The sequence below is a fragment of the Macrobrachium nipponense genome, chromosome 3, assembly GCF_015104395.2.
Source record: "Macrobrachium nipponense isolate FS-2020 chromosome 3, ASM1510439v2, whole genome shotgun sequence".
In the NCBI taxonomy this organism is placed as follows: Eukaryota; Metazoa; Arthropoda; class Malacostraca; order Decapoda; family Palaemonidae; genus Macrobrachium; species Macrobrachium nipponense.
In genome coordinates, this window is record NC_087202.1 from 45,556,627 (window position 1) to 45,579,485 (window position 22,859).

The 22,859-nt window shown below is 46.5% G+C and overlaps 1 protein-coding gene across 4 annotated transcripts in view; it reads right to left on the bottom strand.

The window, feature by feature from the left end:
* Positions 1-19,234, bottom strand: part of LOC135221728 (myosin-11-like) — a 247,313-nt gene extending 228,079 nt beyond the window's left edge. For all 4 annotated transcript variants that reach the window (XM_064259518.1, XM_064259519.1, XM_064259517.1 and 1 more), the window contains exons 1-3: positions 19,110-19,234; positions 18,790-18,952; positions 17,531-17,658 (exon numbers count right to left, since the gene is read on the bottom strand). In XM_064259518.1, the coding sequence (XP_064115588.1) occupies positions 17,531-17,575 (45 nt within the window). In that variant the 5' untranslated portion in view covers positions 17,576-17,658; positions 18,790-18,952; positions 19,110-19,234. The remainder of the gene's footprint in view (positions 1-17,530; positions 17,659-18,789; positions 18,953-19,109) is intronic.
* Positions 19,235-22,859: the final 3,625 nt, after the last annotated feature.

Consider the following 22,859-nt stretch of genomic DNA (forward strand, 5'->3'; position numbering starts at 1 on the left):
CCAAATTGAAAAATCTTTTTCAAGGCTGACTTGTTTGTCGTAATGGTGCTAGCTGCTAAGCCTTTTTCAAATAAAGATCTGAAAAAGGATATAGCTGAATTGATTGTCATGATTCTAATATCTGATTCTCTCAGGAAGGTTGCTAACTTTTTGACAGCCGCGTCATACTGTCTAAAAGTTGAATCCCTTTTATCAGATTCCAAGAAGAGAATATTTTGAGGGTCAATATTCGCATCTCTTTTCGCTGCAAACTTCATGAAATCCATAAAGTTAGGGTTTTGAGAATTCCTGAGGAAGCGAACACAGTCTTCGTTTACACTGACTGGGAGAGCCTGGGACTGGGAATTCGAAGAGGACGAAGACCCAGTTCCAGAATTAGAGGGTACCAATTGCTCTTCGGCCAGTCTGGGGCTACTAGAGCCACTTGACCCTTGAATGTCCTGAGTTTGTTCAGTACCTTCATGAGAAGATTCACTGGAGGGAAGACATAAATCTTCTCCCAGTTGTTCCAGTCTAGGGCCAGGGCGTCCGTGGCATAGGCCAGAGGGTCCAGGTTGGGGGCCACATAACATGGGAGTTTGTGGTTCGCTTGGGATGCGAAGAGATCCACTTGTAGGCCTGGAACTCTCTGAAGAATCCATTGGAACGAACTGCTGTCCAGTGACCATTCCGACTCTAGAGGTACTGATCGGGATAGAGCATCTGCTATGACGTTTCTCACTCCAGCTATATGGGTGGAGGAGAGGTGCCAACTGAACTTGTCCGCCAGGGAGAAGATGGCTACCATGACATGATTTAGATGACGTGCTTTGGGAGCCTCCCCTGTTTATACAATGGACTACCACTGCGCTGTCTAAGACTAGCTTTATGTGGGAGTACTTCGGCGGACGTAACCTTTTTAGAGTCAAGAACACTGCCATTGCTTCCAGTACGTTTATGTGGAACTGACGGAACTGAGGTGACCAAGTTCCCTGAACTTTCTTGAACTGAGAATATCCTCCCCAACCGCTTAACGAAGCGTCTGTGTGGATGGTAATCCCCGGAGGAGGAAACTGAAGGGGCACTGATATCGATAAGTTTCTTGACTTTTGCCCACGGGCGTAGTCGATTCCGTAGAATCTGAGGGACTGAGGATAATTTGTCCCTGGACCTGACATTTGCTCGTGAGCGCCAGATTCTGGTTAGGTCTTTCAGTTTGGCTTTCATCAAGATGTTTGTCACTGATGCAAACTGGAGTGAACCCAGGATCCTTTCCTGGGTTCTTCTTGACGCAAGTTTGTGACTCAGAAATTGCTTTACTGACTTCGCTATTTCTTTCCTCTTGGCTGATGGAATCGACAGAGTATGGGAGGATAGATTCCATTGAATGCCCAGCCACTGAAAGTTTGACTCTGGAGTGAGTCTTGACTTGGTCCTGTTTATCTTGAAGCCTAGATATTCCAGGAACTGAATCACTTTCAGTGTTGCTTTGTGGCATTCCTCGACTGTTGGAGCCAGATTAACCAATCGTCGAGATACGCTACTACCATAACCCCTTGCGATCTTAGTTGTTGAACTAAACTTCCGCCAACTTCGTGAAACACCCTGGATTGTGCTACGTTGAGCCCGAAAGGAACTACCTTGAAGGAGAATGCCTGATCTCCTATCTTGAAGCCCAGATACGGACGGAAGTGCCTTGCAATAGGGATATGATAGTAAGCGTCTGTAAGATCGATAGAGGTGGTGACGGCCCCACGGGGAAGTAAGGTCCGTACCTGCGAGATCGTGAACATCTTGAACTTGTCGCAGCGAATGGCTAAGTTTAAGCGGGACAAGTCTAAGATTACCCTTCTTTTTTGTGAGCCTTTCTTTGGAACGCTGAACAAGCGCCCTTGAAACTTTAACCTGTTGACTCTCGCTATAGCTCCTTTCTGAAGGAGGTCCTCCGCATACTCCGTCAATTCTTTGGATGGAAGTTGGCGGAAAGGTCTGGATGGGGCGGGTTCGCTACCCAACTCCAACCCAGGCCTTTTGACACAATGCTTTGCGCCCACTTGCTGAAATTCCACCGGTGGCGGAAGTGAAACAGCCTCCCTCCTACCTGAAAGTCCTCATTGGTGTTGGTAGCCTCCGCGGCCTCCCCTGAAATGCTTTCCTCTATTAAAGGACCCTCCCGATCCTCTCTGACGAAAGGATCGCTTACCTCTGCCTCCCTTACCCGAGCGGTCATACTTCTGGGAAGCCTGGCCCTCGAAGACTTGATTGAAGGCTGGGGAGAGAGCGTAAGAGGTGGAGGGTTGAGGCTGGGGGGAAATGACATAGATAGGCTGCGATTGAGCCTTGGAGGTAGAAGGTTGGGCTGCTTGCACCAACGGGACAGCTGGAACCTGCTGGGTAAAGTGTGGCTGTTTCTTTTGGTAAGGCTGGAAACGTCTGGGTTTCTTCTGAGCCTTACCTCTGACCACTTGATCTTGGCGTCTCTTGGCCGTAAGACCCCAACGATCTTTAAGGCTTTGGTTAAGCCTTGTAGCCTCTGCCTGGACCTCCTTCACCATTGCATCTGGGAAGAGGTCTGCTCCCCAGATGTTCGATGCAAGCAACTTATTCGGTTCATGCCGAATCGTTGCTTCTTGGAGGACATGTTTCCTACAGTTTGTTCTAGCCGTGGCAAACTCGAACATATCAGACTGCACCGTTTGAGTCAGTGACTTGGTGATCAGCTTAAAAAGTGGCTCAGAACCATAGGAAATGGTAGCCACCTCGGTCATGGCCATGGTATTGATAGACCTGGCCAACCTAGACTTGGCATCAAATTCTGCCTGAATGAGGCTATCTGGAAGTCTAGGCAGCTTCTCACCAAACTGCTCCATAGCACAGTCTGGTTTGAGTTTGCCCGCAGAAAAAGTGTTGGGCAGATCTTCCCACAACTCACCGGTTGAGGGAAGTAAAGGAGACGTAGGGTCCGCTTCTTTCAGCTGAGGCAACGAATCCCCCTTCTGGGCTGCTGGAATGGTAACCGTAGCAATCTTTGTCAAGAAAGGGAGCGGGGTACTCTCTTCCATTGTAAAGATTGTGAAAGGACTCTTAAATGGCTGTATTTTCGTGTTCGAACAGTCCATGTCCTCTAAACACCTGAGCCATTCTCTTTGAGCCTGGTCTCGTGAATAGAGGACTGTCTCTTTCGGTACCTTATCGTCTCGAGTCATGGCAGAGGCGGTGAGCCTGGCGTAGCCGATGAACGGAGGCTGAAGGTCTTCCGGGTAGAACTCGAAGGTCTTCAATCCTCCGAGTTCCACATTCCGGGATAGAAATAAGCCCGTCCTGGAAGGGGGCGTATGACGCTACTCTCCAAGGATTGTTCATACTGAACGGAGGTAGAGAGTCATACGGAGGCAATTGCGCTCCCCCTGTGCTGAAGGGTGGGGGAGAAGCTAGCGGAGCTTGGCTCAGTCCGGCGATAATGTTGTCCTGGGAGCTGATCCTATCAGACAACCGGGAGAACATCTGTTCCATACTGGTTTTTAGAGACCCCACCAGATCGCCCACTTGTTGCAACAGGCCAGCGTTGGGATCCAAAGCCGGAGCTGCTGCGGAGGTGGACGGGTGGCTCTGAACCGGAACCAAAGGTAGTGGAACGGTTGACTCCGCTGGAGTGTGTGATCTCTCCCTGGAGGATCTACTCCTAGAGGATTTGGAGCCGGACCCGGAAGCTTTAGACCTCTCTGCTCCGGGGTTTTTTTTATTTTTAGCCGGAGACTTACGAGATGATGATGACGCCGACGCCGTCTTTTTAGACGACGACGACGTCTTAGTCAAGGTTTTTACTGCTTGTCCTTTGACCTTAGGTCTAACGGAAGCATCAGGAGAAGTATAAAGTTCTGTACCTGTAAAGCCTTGGAAGGATGGAGAGTTTGCAGGGGTAGAAGATCCAGTGGCACCCAAGGGCATCCCTTGGGCGTCCAACGTACTCACCTCGACCAACAGGTCGTCTACACCTACCATGGGTTCAATATTAAGATCTAATGTCGCGACTTCCGAGATGTCCTGGCCTGGATCCGTCAACGAGGCAGCGAGCTGTTGTTGAATGAACGCAATAGTCGGGGCCGCCTCTGCTGGGTCGACGTAGCCCGTTGACTTGCCTCCGGGGAAGATCAGGACCGCCAACCTCTTCTCGAGAATGTAGGGCATACCCTTGGCGGCGTTCTTCCCAAAACCGCCGACCCAGGCCCGCAGGGTTGCCAGTGCGGTGTCCTTCACAGCCGGAGCCTGGAAGAGAGGGTATTTATTAGTTTTTAAGATTAAACTTAAAACTAAAACTAAATTAAAAGCTTAACTTAAAATTATAGGGGATGCAAAATCCCCAGTATTTTTATCTTAAGTTTAAGAAAGATTAGAATTTTTTAAACTTAAGAACTATAACGAAGTAGGGACTGGCTAACGGAGTTGGAAATACTTACCCCGTCTAAGAGCTGGCTCACCAGATCATAACAGATGGTGCATGTCTCGTGATACCAGACTTGGAGGTCCCCGTGCGGAGTCGCGCATGGAGCATGGGACCGGCAAACTTCATGTCCACAGGGGTCTTGAAGCGTGGCGGCGCATCCCGGATGCTCACAGTTGGTGGTCTGTAAGTGAAAAGACACATGAGCATCTTAAAGGCTATCACTTACAGGCTAAAGGACAGAAGAACTCCGCTGCATGCCGGAGCTCGGAAAAAATTTGGGCATAACCCCTCCCTTACCGCCTGAATAGGCTATAACCCCGGAGAGATCCGGTGAGGCAGACAAGGGAGGGGGGATGGTTTAAGGTAGCTTAAGATAAACTTACTTAGTTTAACATAACTAATTCTTAAACCTATAAAAATCGAACGTACCGGACTAAGTCCAGTGCGTGGCGGAGCGTGTCGCGACTTCAGCGCGACGGAGGGGTTAGTAGAGACCAACTGTATGCCTCAGTCCACCCTGCGGGGTGAACTAGCACCTTTCCACTTGGATGCCGGAGCTCCGGTAGAAAAGGAGCCCCAGTAAGGTGGGAAAGGGCGAGAGGGCACACAGACTCGCGCTAGCAACGGAGCGACGGAGAAGCGACGGAGGGGGGAAAGGCCAGTCCCCCCCCTTAGCCATCCGGCCGGACCGAGAAGCTGGAGAGGTCGAGTCCAGTCTGGGTCTGTCCCGTCCCTCTACTCCCTCCGCCTGGGGGGAGAGGGAGGCAGGCTCGGGTATGCGGAGCGAGCGTGGGCAGACCAACCCTCCCCCCGGCCCTATGGAAGAGCGGGAGGAGGGAAGATGACTGGACAGGCGTCTGGCTGCTCCGTGATCACGTAGTGACCACGGGGCGGTAACAACAAAACAATGAAACGATAAGGCCTAGAATACACAACCGGCTGATCAGAGAGAAGCTATAAGGAAGCAATCGAACTGAAGAGCGGTAGCGCATGGGCCCTATGGGCCATAACCTAGGCTAGATGCAGCCAGACGCCTACACTAACAAAAACATAATAAATAAATAAAACATTGAAAGAAAGAAAACAAAATAGTAGGAGAAAAAATCCAGGAGTGTACGACTAACCCGAAAGAAAGTCTACCACTCAAAGCTAGCCGGGGCCGATACTAAGAGCCGTGGCTAGGGTCTGGATAGAAGAAGCCTACGTAAGGTAAAAAGACATGCATGCATGACATAAACCGCGTAGACTGTACCCTAAAACAAATAGGATGACTAAAAATAGAGCGTACTAAAGTAAGGGAAGGTTCTGGGTATGGAAGACCAAGAACGAACCCGCCACGAGGCAGAACCATGCTGCCATGCTTCCGACCTAGAGTTCGTATTTATACCTAAAAAACGGCAAATACTGACTCAAGGACGGAAAAAACCAAATAGCAATAAACATTGAGTACTTAACTTAGCTGCTGCGATGGCTGCACGCTCCATGATGAGTAAATCCAAAAATAAGGGCACAAAAACACAGAGCAAAAAAGGGCACGTGTATACAGTGTGCGCTAACTGAAAAGGATGTCCACCAGAGGCGCAGCAGTCGGCAGCATGGGATGGAGTAGTAATAGTTGCTGCCCACTCTGTGGGTCGGCTCCCCTCTTGTGGGGATTTTGTAGTGGGAGATTTCTATTGGCAAGCGGCTCGTGGTAGTGGTCTCACTCGCCATAGTGTTCATACCGACACCCTCTTGGAGGGTGAGCGAGTCAGTTGTACTGACCTTTTTCTTTATTTATTTATTCTCTGGTATGTGTTAGTACATTTACCCTAGAAATAATAGATTAAAGGATATTTCGCGCAGCGACACGAGCTGAGCCCAGAAATCAGGACGTCTTTCCTCTGGGGGAGACAAACTCCTGATAGGAGAGGGAGTAAGGGAGTGATAATCTCTCCTCTTCAGAGTTTGAGCTTTGAGAGAAGCTTCCCGCTTGGCTGGCGCCACACGCTTAGGCGTCTCCTCATAAAAGGATGACGCCTCGCGCTTGGATGACGCCTCTCGTCCGCCAAGCGTCCTGGCTGACGCCTCGCGCTTGGCTGACTGCTCACGTCTGGATGACGCCTCGCGCCTGGAAGACGTCTCGCACTCAACTGGCGTCCTGGCTGGTGCCAAAAACTTGGCTGGCGCCTCGCGCTTAGATGACGCTTCACGTCCGGAATGAGTCCTGGCTGGAGACTCGCGTCTGGCTGATTCCATGCCTCTGTATGACGCCTCGCGCCTGGAAGACGCCTCACATCTAGCTGGCGTCATGTCTTGCACTTCGTGTCTGGTATATGCCTCTCTCGATCTCGATCTAGACAGAAAAACTTCTTCAACATGTTTGGAAGACGAAGCTTCATGTCTGAAAGACACCTCGCGTTTGGCAGGAGAGAGAGGACGAGACTTCTTGATCGGAAGAGAAACGTCCTTCTTACGAGGAGGATCTCTAGCCAAAACTCCCACCAATGAGGCTAGCTGTTCTTGGACAGTAAGAAGAATTTTCCTTGAAGCTTCTCCCACGTCTTCTTCAATGGGAGGATTAAGGCGAATTCGAAGAGCGATCCGCTACGTCCCTGTAGGGAGACGTTGACGCAACCTTCGCCTTTTTGATTGAAGAGGGAGCTTCATCTGAGAAGCGCTCCGGGCTTGAATTGAAATCAGGTTCTCTATAATGCCTTTTCAGTGGCCTGGAAAGGTCCGAATCCTTCCACCCTCATTTAGGTGAAGGAGAGGGAGAGGAAGAGAAACACTCTCGCAGGATGCTTTTTCTAAAGCGGTCCTGAGCAGCCTGAATCGAAACAGAGCCTGCTGAAGGGACGTCTGACCGTTGGGGATTCTCCACGACCTCCTTAAGGCTTTCGACTTTCCTTCTCCTCTGGGCATGGGAGCTTGGAAGAGGTCTAGGCCTAGGAGCGTCGCAGAGACGATCAAACGCCCCCTCCACAACACTGGGAGCACTCACTTCACTAAACACTTCACTTTCACTATCCTTACCTTGTAAGACCGCCATTTTGGACTTCATCTTAGAGATAGTAGCCTTCAGATCGGCGATTTCAGAGGCCGATTCTGAAAGTAAAGCTTGTGAATGATTCGACACAGAGAGAATCAAATCATTAAGGTTAGAGATAGGGTCAATAAAAGGCTCAATAGGCCTTGTACTCACACTCTTCAAACGTCTAACTCTATCCCTCTCTAACTTCCTCAAATAAGAAGTTAGAGTCTTCCATTCTTCTGCATTCAACCCCTCACATTCATGACAGGTATTAGTAGAAGAACATTCAAACCCCCTACATTTATGACATACAGTGTGAGGATCAACCGAAGCCTTCGGTATCCTCACCTTGCAGCCTACATTCACACACATTCTCACACTCACATTTGAGTCAGACATACTGAGAAAAATAAAAAAGCAAGTCCAAATTCAGTCCACAGTAGCGAATGCCAAAAACCACGATCCAGATACGTCACCAAAAAGCCGAGAAACGATGATCAAAAGGTTGAAATAAGAATCTAAGTCAGGAGGTAGTAACAACAATGTTGATACCACTGGCGAGAGAAAATATGATAGAAAACGGGAATGGTTCCTAGTCCTGCCACCCAGGGCAGGCCGGTAGATCACCTGACCTACCTGTAGCGAGTGGCGCGAAATTTGAATTTCTGTCGGGGACGACGGAGTCTTAGCTATGTATATATCTGACTGGTAAGTTGATTGTATGAAAATACAATTTACGACACGTTATACAAACCCTCGGTCCTTTAACATATGGAAGACTCACTTATTGGTGGGTGGAATCTGAGTCTTAAGAACAGACTAGTGTTCGTCCGACCTTGGTTCCCTCCCTGGTCGTAAGAGCAGAGGGAGGGATCCTAGCCTCTGCCCAGCTGATCGGGGTGTGCACCACAGGATCAGTGGTCAGACCTCTGGACCAAATTCATAAGAGGGAGGCAAGCATGCCTCTTATGAATAGCAAGCAAGAACTAGTTCCTACTCAAGAGCCAAATATAAGGTCATGGGTTTGTCTCTTGTTGGCGTCCACTCCCCACCCCTTGCTAGGGGTGGTGGATAAGCGCTCCTATCCCTAATGAAAGGGACAGGATGGAGCTCAGTCGTATAGCTTACCTGCATCGGCATCCAGTCCAGCGTAGTGACGACCCCTGCCCTCTGCCCACAGGTAGAGGAGAGAAAGGAGGAGGAAGAGAAGCCAGCCACACTCTCATTCGCTTGTCCATTCACGCAGTCTCACAAGGATGCTATGCTGTTCTGTCCGCGCGGGAGCTGGGTAAGCTACACAACTTGTTGAGCAGCCACCACGGGTCCCAAGGAAAAGGTGTCCAAGGACCTGTGGGTGATATCCCAAAGATAAAAATATGTGAAGGTGGTCTGGTTGGCCCAAACCCCTGCCTTCAGCACCTGTGCCACGGAGAAGTTCTTGCGGAACGCAAGGGTTGGACCAATACCTCTGACTTCGTGGGCTCTCGGACGAAGGGGGGTACCAGTGTTGTCACTCCTATCCGAAGCGTACGTCTTCCTGATCACCTCACGAAGCCAGAAAGAAAGTGTTCTTGGACACCTCCTTCTTGGTAACCCCGGTGCTAACAAAGAGGCGTCGACACTCAGGGTTCTGAGTCTTCACTACGAAATCCGGGACGAAATCGAGAGTCACAGATCCCCATCCCCTCATGTGCTTAATATCGAAGGAAAGACCATGAAGTTCCCCTACTCTCTTTGCCGATGTCAGGGCCAGCAGAAAGACGGTCTTGAGGGTCAGATCCCTGTCTGACAACTCCCGGAGCAGCTCGAAGGGTCTTCAAGTCAAACTCCTAAGGACGAGAGTCCCGTCCCACCCCGGGGGTCTGAGTTCCCTGGGTGGGCAAGACCTCTTGAAGCTCTTCATCAGGAGGGAGATCTCCATGGAGGTGGAGATGTCTACTCCACGCAGCTTAAAGACTAGAGCCAGGGTGGCCCTGTAGCCTTTCACTGCGGAGACGGAGAGGAGCTTCTCTCGGCGAAGGGAGACGAGGAAAACCGCTACCTGCTGGACAGTGCCTCTGAGAGGAGAGAGACCCCGTCCACGACACCAACCACAGCAGACGGACCACTTCCCCTGGTACACAGCTGCAGAGGACTGCCTGAGGTACCCAGCCATCTCTGTTGCTGCTTGGCGAGAAAAGCCTCTCACTTGCAAGAGATGGATAACAGCCAGCCGTGAAGAGACAGGGACCGAACCAATCGGTGGTACCGTTCCACGTGTGGCCGGCACAGGAGGTTGTGCCAGTGGGGAATCTCTCTTGGTGCTTCGGCGAGAAGAGCCAGCAGGTCCGAAAACCAAACGGTCTGGGGCCATTTGGGTGCCACCAGAATCATCCTAAGATTCGCGGTGACCAGCACCCTGCTGGTCACCTTGCGAATCAGACAGAACGGGGGAAAGGCGTATATGAAGAGGTTGTCCCACGGATGTTGAAGAGCGTCCTCTGCAGCTGCTCATGGGTCCGGCACAACTGAGTAGAAAACTTAGAGTTTTCTGTTGTGCCAGGTGGCGAACAGATCCATGGATGGACGCCCGCACAAGTCGAAGAGCCTTTATCCCACGTCTGGGTGAAGGGACCATTCAGTCCCTATCACCTGATTCCGACGGCTGAGCTTGTCTGCCACTACATTCCTCTTGCCTGGAATATATTGGGCTGACAGCTCTACCGAGTGAGCTATGGCCTACTCGTGCACCTGCAACGTCAACTGGTGCAACGGAAGGGACGCTAGGCCCCCGTTTGTTGACGTATGCCACTATCGTAGTGTTGTCACTCATCAACACCACTGAGTGTTCCATCACTTGTTCCTGGAACTCTTGGAGAGCGAGAAACACTCCCTTGAACCCCAGGACGTTATGTGAAGGTGGTTGTCGTGATGGTCCCCACACACCTGCAACCAGCAACTCCTCCAGGTGTGCGCCCCATCCCTCGGTCGACGCATCTGAGAACAGCAGCATCTCCCGAGAGAGAGAGAGAGAGAGAGAGAGAGAGAGAGAGAGAGAGAGAGAGAGGAGAGAGCGAGAGAGAGAGAGAGAGAGAGGTGGAGGAGATAGAAGAGAGAGAGAGAGAGAGAGGCACTCCTCTTACGAGGTTCCCGTCGTCCAGCCACCAGGCTAGGTCCTGCCTCACCTCCGTGAGAGGCACGGGGAAGTACAGCGGGTCTCTTACCTGTGATAAACACTCCTTTAGCCTCCGCTGAAGAGATTGCAGGTGAAGACGCCCGTAAGGGACTAACTTCTCGAGAGACGACAGGTGACCGATCACAACCTGCCACTGCTGAGGAACAGGAACCGTCCAGCTGCCTCCCTGAACTTGCTGATCCGCGAGTGTGGGGAAGACTCGCCCTGCTGCCGTGTCGATCAGTATGCCCAGGCACTTCACCCTCTGCATGAAGTCGTTCTCCCTCACAGAATCGAGCATGGAGTGTGTCGTTTCCATCATGAACCGAGTCTGGCGAACGAATCAGTTCAGGGGAGAGAGATCTATCACTGGGTGCCAGCCCCCCAATGACTTTCCACCAGGAAAAGTCGGCTGTAGAAGCCCGGCGACTAATCCCGTACGATCTCTACAGCTCATATGCTTAGCATGGCTTCTACTTCTTGCTGAAGCGCTACGTCCCTGGCAGAACCGGGGACGTACGTCTGCAGATGGACTGGGTTGGAGGCGAGGGGTGGCTATGACTCGAAGGGTAGTAGATATCCCTCCCGTAGGACGTACACTATCCAGGTCTCGGCTCTGTAGTGCTGCCAAGTTACCCAATAACTTGCCAGCACCCCCCCCCCCCCCTTCCGGCAGCAGATGAGGGGGAATGTCGTCCCTAGCGTTTCCCCTTCTTCGACTTCTTCTTCCTGGTTCCTCCTCAGGAGAAAGAGGACTGGGAGGTGGGCTGACAGTCATTCCTTACAATAGAAGTCAAAGGCTGGGTCTTTCCTCTTGGCTTCGACTAGGACGTCGTCTTTGCCGCAGAGGCAGCGCTAGCCAAGCTCCTAGGCTTAGCTGCAGTGGCTCGAGGCTGGCCAGTCGCCTTCGAGACTGCCTGGTGGACTAGGCGGTCACTGTCTTCAGTGCGCAGCTGTTCCACCGCAGCGTCCACCATCTCTCTAGGGAAGAGAGAGGAGGAACCCAGCACCGGTCTGTTTCTCAGACCCAAAGCTGCCTCACGCCCTGCTGCCCTGGTAACTCGAAAGAGGACTGCATCCCTACGTTTCAGAACCAGGTTGGCCCACAGGTTGGCCCACAGGTTGGCTGTCTGGTGGGCCAGGTAGGAGATCGCGCTACCCCAGACTGACACAATCTCCCAAAAGCCGGGTCCCCTTCGGGAGTGATGTTTCCCGAGGAGGCCGCGACTTGGACACTGTGAGGGACCACAGGTCCAGCCAGGAGACTGCTTGGAATGCTGCCATGGTAGTCGATTCCAGAGATTCTCAGCCAGCAGGTGTTGAAGAGAGACACCCGGAGTTAGCCTAGCTAGCTCCGGGTTAACCTGTTTGGGCTGCAGCGGGTCCTCCGACGGCACGTAGAACCGCCTCTGCCGTGGTAGAGGAGGGGGAAGTAGCTTGGACGACCTGCCAGACCGAAGTGATCCCTCCTGTCTGGAGACGAGAGTCCACCTGGCCCAGCACACTGTCGGCCAAGGCTGATCTGGGCAGACCCATCGTCGTCCTGGGTTCCTTCTTAGGACCCCAGAACGACTCCAGCCTTGATGTAGGCTCGGAGGGTGAGAGCACCGATCCTTTCCCGAGGTCATTGTGCTGACAAATCAGCGCGGTGACCTCTGCAAACGACCTCTGGATCTCAGGAGTGACTGCGTCCTGGGGAGACGGACTGTTAACCCTCTTACACCGAAAATCAAAACCTCTCCCGTATGCTGGCGCCGGTTTGGAGTGAGCGCGGAAGCGGAAAAAATAATTTTTTCAAAAAATCACAGCGCGCTTAGTTTTGAAGATTAAGAGTTAATTTTTGGTTCATTTTTTTTTCATTGCCTGAAGTTTAGTATGCAATCATCAGAAATGAAAAATAATATCATTATCATATGTAAATAATGCGATATATGGTAGCGAAAAAAAAAAATTCATAGATAATTGTATTCAAATCACGCTGTGCAAAAAACGGTCAAAGCTAATGAGTTACTTTTTTTTTCGTTGTATTGTACACTAAATTGCAATCATTTTGATATATAATACATAGTAAAACAATAAAAGCAACACCAGAAAAATATTATCACAAAATGATGTACGACTTTGTAACGCTCGGACGTAAAAAAATTTTATTTTAAAAAATAACAATTTGTTTCAAAATTAAGACAAATGATTGAATATTACGATACTGTAAGAGTTTTAGATTAGAATTGCAGATTTCGACCATTTCGGACGAGTTAAATTTGACCGAATGTCAAAATTTTTATATATATTTTTTTTTATATGCAAATATTTCGGAGATGGAAAACGCTACAACCGTCAATTATTTTTTATTGTATTCTTCATGAATTTGCGCACATTTTGATATATGAAACTCTATAAAACGGCTAATATGAAAAAGAGCAAATATTAGGATAATGCGATGTACGTATTTCGGAGACTTGCGGCCGCGAATCGGCGCGCGGAGTGAAGGTAAATATATTTTTCAAAAATTCACCATAAATCACAATATTGTTCTAGAGACTTCAAATTTGTTTCAAAATGAAGAAAAATGACGGAATATTACTAGGCCATAAGAGTTTTAGCTTACAATTGCGTTTTTAGACTATTTCGGTAGAGTCAAATTTGACCGAACGTGGTTTTTTTTCTATTTATCGTGATTTATATGCAAATATTTCAAAAAAAGAGAAAAGCTACAACCTTTAATCATTTTTAGTTGTATTCTACATGAAATTGCGCACATTTTCATATATAAAACTTTACGTAACAGCTAATTTTAAATGGTGCAAACATTTCGACAATCGCACAAAAAAAATTCTGATTTTTTCGGAAGAGTTACCGCGCGGACGTAAGGAAATTTTTTTTTTTTTCATAAATTCACCAAAAATCGAAATATTGTGTTAGAGACTTCCAAGTCATTGCAAAATGAAGGTAAAGGATTGAATATTACTAGAATATAAGAGTTTTAGCTTACAATTGCATTTTTCGACCATTTCGGTAAAGTCAAAGTTGACTGAAAGTTGAAATTTTTGCACTTAACGTTATTTATATGAAAATATTTCGAAACTGATATAAGCTACAACCATGGGTTGTTTTTTGTTGTATTGTGCATGAAATTTCGCACATTTCCATATAAAAAACTTTATGTAACGGCAAATTTAAAAGGGTGCAAACATTAGGACAATCGCACGAAAACATTTATCGGAAGAGTTATCGCACGAACGTAAGGAAAAAGTTTTTTCATAAATTCACCATAAATCGAAATATTGTGCTAGAGACGTCCAATTTGTTGCAAAATGAAGGCAAATGATTGAATATTACTATAATATAAGAATTTTAGCTTACAATTGCGTTTCTTGACCATTTCGGTAGAGTCAAAGTTGACCAAAGGTTGAAATTTTTGCACTTATCGTTATTTATATGAAAATATTTCAAAACTGATAAAAGCTACAATCATGAGAATTTTTTGGTTGTATTCTAAATGAGATTGCACACATTTTCATATATAATACTTCATGTAAAGGATAATTTAAAATGGTGCAAAAATTATGTCAAAGTGACAAAATAATTTTTGAGATGTGTCACTGATACTTTTTAGTGCGATAAGAAAGAAATTCGCGCTTGCGCGCCTGCGTAATGATTGTAAACAAAACAACGCCTTGATCCGTGAACTCCCAGCATCCCCCAAGGCGCGTGATTCAAAAGTTTTCGGCTGGTAGGCCTATAAGTATTTTTCCGCGAATTTTTAAAAAAACTTTTTTGAGCCGACGTATGATACGTCCAATCGGTATACGGGAGACATTTTGACTCGACGTTTAATACGTCCAATCGGCGTAAGAGGGTTAAGTCCATCCAGGGAGAACGCCTCCCGAGATCCTCTTAATTCCACAGAGGGAACCACGACAGACCCCTCTTGGTCTCCTCCAACCACTTGGGCGTATGATCTGGTCGGTCCCAAGACCGTGCCAGATTCGTAGGCCCTCGTGGAGAGACCGCGAGAAGCGCACTCCTCGTGGTCACTCCTAATTGCCTCGCTCCTCCTGGTGTAGCCCGAGGAGGTTGAAGGGATAGGAGAGAGGCAGACCTGATGCTCCCCCCCTGCCCGCTAGTGGAGCCAGTTTGCTGGGGGGCTGCAGGCAATCGCCAACCCGCGGTGACGATCAAGCTGCAGGCCTAGTCGCACGGTCTCCCTGAGAGGAGCCATTGGACTGAAAACGGTAGCGACGGTTCCGAGCGTCAGGAGAGCTGCTACCTGTCAGCCTATCCGTCCGGTTCTGGCGGGAGCGACGATCAGGAGAGCGGCAGAGTCCACTGTTGCGGTGGGAGTATGGGCCGTCCTCACAGTGGGTCATGGTAGCCGGACCACCTGGTGACCGGGGGGACCTCTTCCTCACCTCGGCCCGTGTACGGTCTGGTGGGACCGTCGAGTCAACCCTAGGGACTGGCACATTGCCATGAGAGCAATAGCTGGTCTGGCAGGAGTCACCTGAGCGACTGCCACCAGTCTTCTGCTCTGTGCCTGGTTCCTGGTGGCGAGCAGGCTCAGCTGCCTGGACCCTGGCTGCATGGTCACCTGCGGGCAACCGTACACTCAGTACCACTCTCAAACGAGCGGCCGAGACGGTTCCTGGTGCCAAGGCAGAACCTCTGGTGCTGGGAGAAGAGGTACCGGTGTTAGGTGGTACCCCTCCGGTCCCCGTCTTCTTCTTCCTTGCGGAAGGAGAGACGGGCCCCATTCCTGAGGGAACAGGAGGACCAGCGGGAACCCCAACTGTAGACCCTTAGAGGTCTATGAGCGGGACTTCTTAGGGGGGGAGGAAGCCACCTTCTTCTTCCTCAGCTGAGGGGCCTCGGAAGTCGAAGGGAAAGAGGCGGCTGCAGACGACGACGAAGAAGACGATGACAAAGACGACGACACCTTCCTCTTCTTCTTCATCAGCTTCCTAAGGACCACCGTTCAGGTCCTCCATCCAGGACAGAGCTGGGGCAGTTGCCGAAGCAACAGGGCCCAGCTGCACCTGTCCGGAGGGACCTGCGGTGGGAGCAGCAACACCACGGGCTGGAGTGAAGACCGGCAGGATCTGGAACCGGGGCGACAACTGGAAGTGGTGGCAGGTCGAGCGGGGAACTCTAGGGGCACCGAAAGTCAGGGGCTGGGGCGAGGGCAGCAAAACCAGGCGATGGGGTCGTCTCCTTCCTTGGCATGCACGGCAGCGGGGCCTGGACCGCAGCTGTAGGGGTCACCATCGCCACATGCTGGGTGTAAAGTAGGTGGTGCGGAGCGGCATAAACAGGCATCGACATCGTTGTTGTCGTCAACGTCACTGGGCCATGCGTCACCGGACCGGCACCCTGTGCAGCCAGATGATAAATCAGCCCCTGAATACTCGGCGTGCCCGGGGAGTCCCCAGCGAGTACCAGACCTGCCCGAGATCTCCACCTGCAGCGGCAGACACACCTGAGGCAAGGGTCGGGTTAGTTGGGGGGTTTCCTGCTTGCCCGGGGGGGGGAGAGTTCCCATCCGGAGCGAACAGAAGACCCCGAGTACAACTGCACGTCAGGGTGCTGCGCCCCCTCTTCTACACTCAACTGGTCGAGTGAAGAAGCAGAACGCGACACGTCCCCCAAAGGGGAAGGAGCCATACACGGGAGCTGACACGGAAGGAGGAAAGAAGAGGACGTGTCCGTAACCAATGGTGTCGCTGGAGAGCCTTTCGACGACACCTTGGCCAGTTTACGCGCTTTCTTCCTCCCCTTGTAGTGCTCCCACTGCTCCTCCGGCCAAGACACAAACAATACAAGTGTCGGCCCAAGAGTAATCTCGCCCTCGGCACCGAGTACATAATTCATGAGGATCAACTTCCTTGAGTGATCTAAAGGCCCCACACCTACGGCCCTCCACGCCAGGGCACAATCTCTGGCTGACTGGGGGGCAGGGGGGTCTCTCCATCTTGTGGCTACTCATTTTTCACCACAAGACACACAAATTCAATGAAAAAAGGAATAGCAAGTACTTACAGTCACACTCCAAGTACTACCAAAGATACCAATCATACAAAAAGACTTCATCAAGCGAAGGCAAAAGCAAACGACAATGGCGGGCAGAGCGGTGAACCACACGTCTTACTCCGTCGGGGGCTGAAAGCAAAGTGGATGTTTACCCTCCAGTCGGGCGGGACTCCCGACTATCGGACAAGCAGTTAACTACCGAACCACTTTGTTCGAAAGCTAACGACCGGTCTAGCTGTGCTGTAAGTATATTCCATATGTAATGGACCGAGGGTTTCTATTACATGTCAGAACAAACAAACATTTATGAAACTGTCTCAAAACTGAATTGGATAGCACAGCTCTTCTTAATGCAAGCACTTGTCTTAAGAAAGGAGCCTCACAGGAATACTCACATCATCCCACCAAGAGATAAACAGTACGTATTTACATCTACTCACTAATTAATTTCTGAAATACCAGACTAAACACAGTCACTATTTCTTGTCAAACAATGATTAAATCAAGAGAATATCAAGAAGCTTCAACTCCTTTCCGATGCAAACATATCATACTTTACACTTTCAGCAGATCATATAGTTGTTTATGTGTAAGCTTGAAATTGTTATTAAAAAAAAATGCCAGAGGAGAAATACAATAACCTGAAGGAAAGCAAGCAAAAGACTAACCTACTCAAATGATAGCTGAGCGGGCCACTCAATATCATTCACAATGCAGGTGCTTCACTCAAATGATAGCCAGAAGCAAAGGCCTTTGTGCAAAAAGGTCTCTTTTGTATATGCCCATACAAAACTTCAGCATTCACAAAGTTTCACTGCACTAATATCCATACGACATTCCTGCTTGCACTCCTCATAAATAATAAGCTACTAGTTTTTTACAACCTATGCTACTGTTGAGTACTTATACTCACTTTCGTTGTATAAGCAACTTTTCCTTCCGTCAAATCAGCCACCATTTCCCGAAGAGCCTCAGCTTCTGCACCAACACTATCTGCATCTTTCACACGTGATTTTAATTTCTTTGCTTCTGCTGTTACCTCTGAAATATGAAACCACTAAGGAGTCTTACACAAAAAAATTCAGACACTAGTTACAACAAAGTCAGCACCAAGAATGAGTCAATATTATAGATATTTAGATATTCAACAAGGCAAAACCTTTCAGAGACTGTATTTTTCTATCACAATGATTGTTAACAAAGCAGTTAATTCCATGTCCCTGATGAGAATATCAACCCCCACAATACCTTCCTAATTATTATCAAGATAACTAAAAACATCCACAGCCTTTATGAAAAAAAATCCTAGATCAATCTCCTTGATCAAGCAAGACAACAAAAACTAAGATGCCAATATATCCTCCTACGAGATTTTATAGTTATCCTGACTAAGTCCAGCAACAACTGACATCATCTAGTCATAAAAAAATAAAGAGCTCTATATTTTATCAGATGATCCTATATGGCAGTCCTAAGGCATAACCAAGCATCTTGAAGAATAATAAATTTAAACGAGATCATCACCAAGAATAAAGTGAAGTATAGTCAATCCCGGTGTTCACTCTAAATAGTTATGACTCATAATAAACACAAAATAAATAGTCTATCACTCTCTAACTACCCTTCTGTAACTTGTCAGACATTTACTCAAAATCACCTACGCTCAGATGATAGCTGTGCACTGTCTCTTTATTCTAAAAACCTCAGAATATTAAATCCTTGTCTCTCATCTGTATGATCACAAATTTTCTTAATTTTCTTAAAATCAATCAGTGAATCATCCTTGGTTACATCTCAGCTCTTGTACAGGCATCATCAGTTATCATTGTTTCCTAGATTAATTTTTAGCAGTTATGTTAAAACAAAAATAGTATTAACCTAGTCTCATTACATCTTGCCATCTGAGGTCGAAAGCACTTTCAATTTTACTGCCCTTACACTGTCTTTACACAACTTTCTTATATTCATACAGACAAGAAAGACTCTACAAGTAAAATTCCCAAACATTTTTGCTCAAAATGAAACCTGCGATTCAGCCATAAAAATTCACTTGATCCCTTGCACTATGCTATATAAGTAACTCCTAAATTCAGATACGTACTTGATTGAAACTCTGGTGCACTGTACACGAAACTGTTCAATAAAATCTGGGGGAAAGTTCATAATGCTCACCATCCTTAGCTGCCTTAGCTTTCTGGGCAATAACTAACAAATTTCTGTACTTCAAAATTAATTCTTCTTTTGAGAGTTTTTCCAAGTTTCCACCTGGCTTTCCTTGGGTTCTGTCCCCTTCTTGACTCCCCGAGGGGTTACGGCTTTTGTTACCATTACTCTCCTGAAAGTAAAAGACAAGGAATTTTAATACATTTTCCCACTAATGTGGATACTATACTTTTCAATAACACTAAATCATGTACTAGTTCTAATTCTATTCCTCCTTATTAATTCACAAATGACAGCTGAACTTATGAATGTGTAGTAGTAACTAATACCAAACCATATGCTTGCTAATTTACAAAAAGATCTCCAACAATTGCCAATAACTAATAGTACTAGGACTATCCAAATAAAATTTTTATATTTTCCTGCTGCATTGTTATTTTCACTGCAAGATGGCATCTCACATTAATGATTACGGGAAGTACAGGTACCCTGTCATTGCATAGCAAAGATTACTTGAAATCTTATCATTTGATAACACTACACTTGACTATAAGAGAATGCAGCTTTAGCTTGGTTCCTATTCATTTTATTTTAATATAATGCACAGGAAGTTACAATGATAACTTTACTCAATATTTGTTGTGATCCTAGAATTTCCAAAGAAAATAGTACCCAATTCAAAACAATTTGTACCTTAAATACACTACGTATACTTTTTAAGTTCCTCCAGAAATATCTATAACTTATGTAAAATAGTATAAAACTGAAGGTTATATGCAATAAAATTTTATTTAAAAATGGAACGATAATTATGTTTCAACAAAAAAGTTCATAGTACTATTACAGTACAATTAAAAGAGAAGTCTTTTAATTATATACTTGTACTACTGTATTACATACATATATAGTACGTACTATGATTTTATGAATACATATTCTCACAGCATGAGAATGAGTTATGAAAATGCAACCAAAGAGGATGCTCCAATGCAATGATTACATATCTTTGCCAGAAAAGGTGCTAGGATTATTTGGTCTTGAAAACTCGGTCTCAGAAAAAATATCTGAATATTTGTTCTCAAAATCTACACTGAATATTAATGTCAAGGCTTTATCACAGAATATAAAAAAAATAATATAAATTCTTCTAACACTTCTTTCAAAACACAAAGGAAACCTAAAAAAGGGATTTTGACGTAGGAAAAATCTATTTGTGGGCTCAGCCGTGTCGCTCCGTGAAATACGTTCCTTTAGCGCTATGCTATTTCTAAGGTAAATTATTGCTAAAATACCAGAGAACTACTAAATTGGACATGCCAGAATATTCTGACTCGCTCACCCTTTCTAAAAGGGTGTCGGTATGAATCTGGGGCGAGAAAATTTTAATTATGCTTACACAGTGATTATATAGCTAAGAGTTTCACTCACCCGGCACTTAATTTCCAAAATTTGGGGATTCTGGGAACGTACAATAGGTGTGACCAAGGGGGCAACTACCCGTGGGCAGATCCCATTGACCTCCCTTAGGCTACCAATTTGACTTCTCCCAGATTTAGGGGACTATGACAATGAATTTGGCTGGCATGGGAAAATCGGTGGGACAAGCAGCCACCACCTCCACCAACACTAAACTAGCACTACGTATTAGCATTCATATTGTCCAATAGGACTTTCACTGAAGACTCTAATTGGACCATGATCTCCACCATTAACTTGCACATCTTGTCAAATTTCAACTTGAGACTGGCAATGAGGTCAGGTTAAGAAGCTTGGGAGCCGGGTAAAGGAGAGGGTGGAAAAGACCGAGAACTGGGAATAGGAGTTACAGCGATTAAAGGCTCAGAAACAGGAATACTAACATTAGCAGTATACTTAAAAGATTCTTGGCTAACTAAAGTCTTACTATTCTCAGCTCTAGCAGTCACCTTTCTCTTTTTGTCCCCTTGTCAATTTATTTAAATGTGACTTTAAATTCTTCTATTTTTTATTATACAAGTCCATACACTCCTGACATCTTAAGTCTACTGACCACACCTTCCCCCAACAATCTGTGCACAGCATATGTGAATTGTAGAATTCCTTAGTAAAAAGCTGCAACACCTAATCGTGAAAAATCAATAAAACAAGTGTCTCATAAAAGAAACCTAACTATCTGAATGTGCCGAAAGGCTACCAATTAGTACGTGAGTATACTTCACTCATTGGGCAAAATGAACAATTGGAAAAGAAATAAAACTTCAAAAATTAAGCTGCTGCATACTACTGGTCTACAATCGTATGCCAGCACATACAAATAAAAACTCTTTGCAAAGAGTTGTTACTCTCTTTCCTCAAAAGTAGGAAGGACAAGTCACTTACCCAAAACAAAATAGTGCAACCCACAAATTTCAAAATTTTAGCTTCTGTGCAAGTGAAACTATAGCTATGTATAATTACTTGGTAAGTTACTTATATACAAATGTGGAAGTAAATGCCCTCTTCTAAAAGTTTATTTAATAAGTCTTACCAAATTTCTGCAATAAATAGAAAAAGACAATCACTTACCTGTTTTAGACACTATAAGCCTTAAGGGATTTTGACGAAGGAAAAATCTATTTCTGGACAAGGGCCCGTGTCGCCCAGTGAAATGTCCCTTTAGCACACATTTTTAAGGTAAATTATTGCTAACATACCAGAAAAAAAAGCTAATAAGGAAAAGCCAGAATATTCTGGCTCGCTCACCTTATTTAAAGGTGTCGGTATGGTTTCTGGGGCGAGTGAAACCACTACCAGGGGTCCTTTACCATTTAGATTCATCCTCCTTCAAAATCCCTCTACTAGAGAGGAGCTGACCTAAGGCCCACTCCCCGCTACCGTTACTGCTAGCGCCTCTGACGTCATACCTGGAGTTAGCACCCAAGCTTGGGCCAAAAAAGGGGGGGGTATAAGAGAAGGGTGGGATTTCACTGGGCGACACAGGCCCTTGACCAGAAATAGATTTTTCCTTCGTCAAAATCCCTTTTCTGGACTCAGCCCGTGTCGCTACATGAAATAGTACCAGAGAAATGGCCACAAAAGCTTGGAACAATGGAGTACAAAAGAATATTGTAGGAAAAATAAAAAACAATTAAGGTTAATTGGTATAATCTAAAAATAAAGTTACGAACTAGGTAACAAAGGTACTGAAAACTTAAGAGTAAATACAGTAAACTAAGATTAACCTTAAAATTAGATACAATATTAAATTAAAGTGTGATTAATCCTAAAATTAAAATACAAGGAAACATCACAAATATGTACAACATGTGGCATCCAAGGTACGACAAAGGCTACATGGTGGCAGAGCAACGGCAAGAATGTCAGTGAGGCAGGTAGAAAGGAGAGATCTAGATTGAAACTACTTACTACTCTTAAGCAGTGTCAGGGGAAACTGTGTTTCCCGCTGCCACTGCTAGAAATTTAAGTGCTTCTAAGGACTTAAGATAATGGCGTTTAAATACTGTCGGAGATTTCCAGCCTGTATACTTTTTCAGATCATCAAAATTCATATGCTGAAAGTAGTTAACAGAGGTAGCCACTGCCCTAATGTCATGTACTCGAGGGAAGGACTCTGGGTTGGCTTGTTTAATGAAATATGAAATTTTCATTATTAAAATGAAGTTTTATTGTATACTTACCGAACAATTATAGAGCCGTGATTTCCACGAGCGGCAGGATACTAAATTCAAATTTAGCGCGTCGGCGTCGCCAACACTGGTGGTGATGACGTATCTCCCTCCACTCGCGGGGAGAGAACCAGGTACAACTGCCCAGGTGAATCCAATTCTTTCTGCCCGTCCGTCCCCCAACCTAAGGGGAGGAGGGTGGGTATAATCATAATTGTTCGGTAAGTATACAATAAACTTCATTTTAATAATGAAAATTTCATTTTTATTGTAGTGTCTTACCGAACAATTATAGAGCTGATTACACATTTATGGGAAGGTGGGATTCAGTGGACCACTAGTATTTTTAAATGGTTACATTTATTGCAATACCAGTAAACACTCAAGGTGTCTGTTGTACCTTACCTTGTAAGAGAGCTACAGAGCAGACTGTTA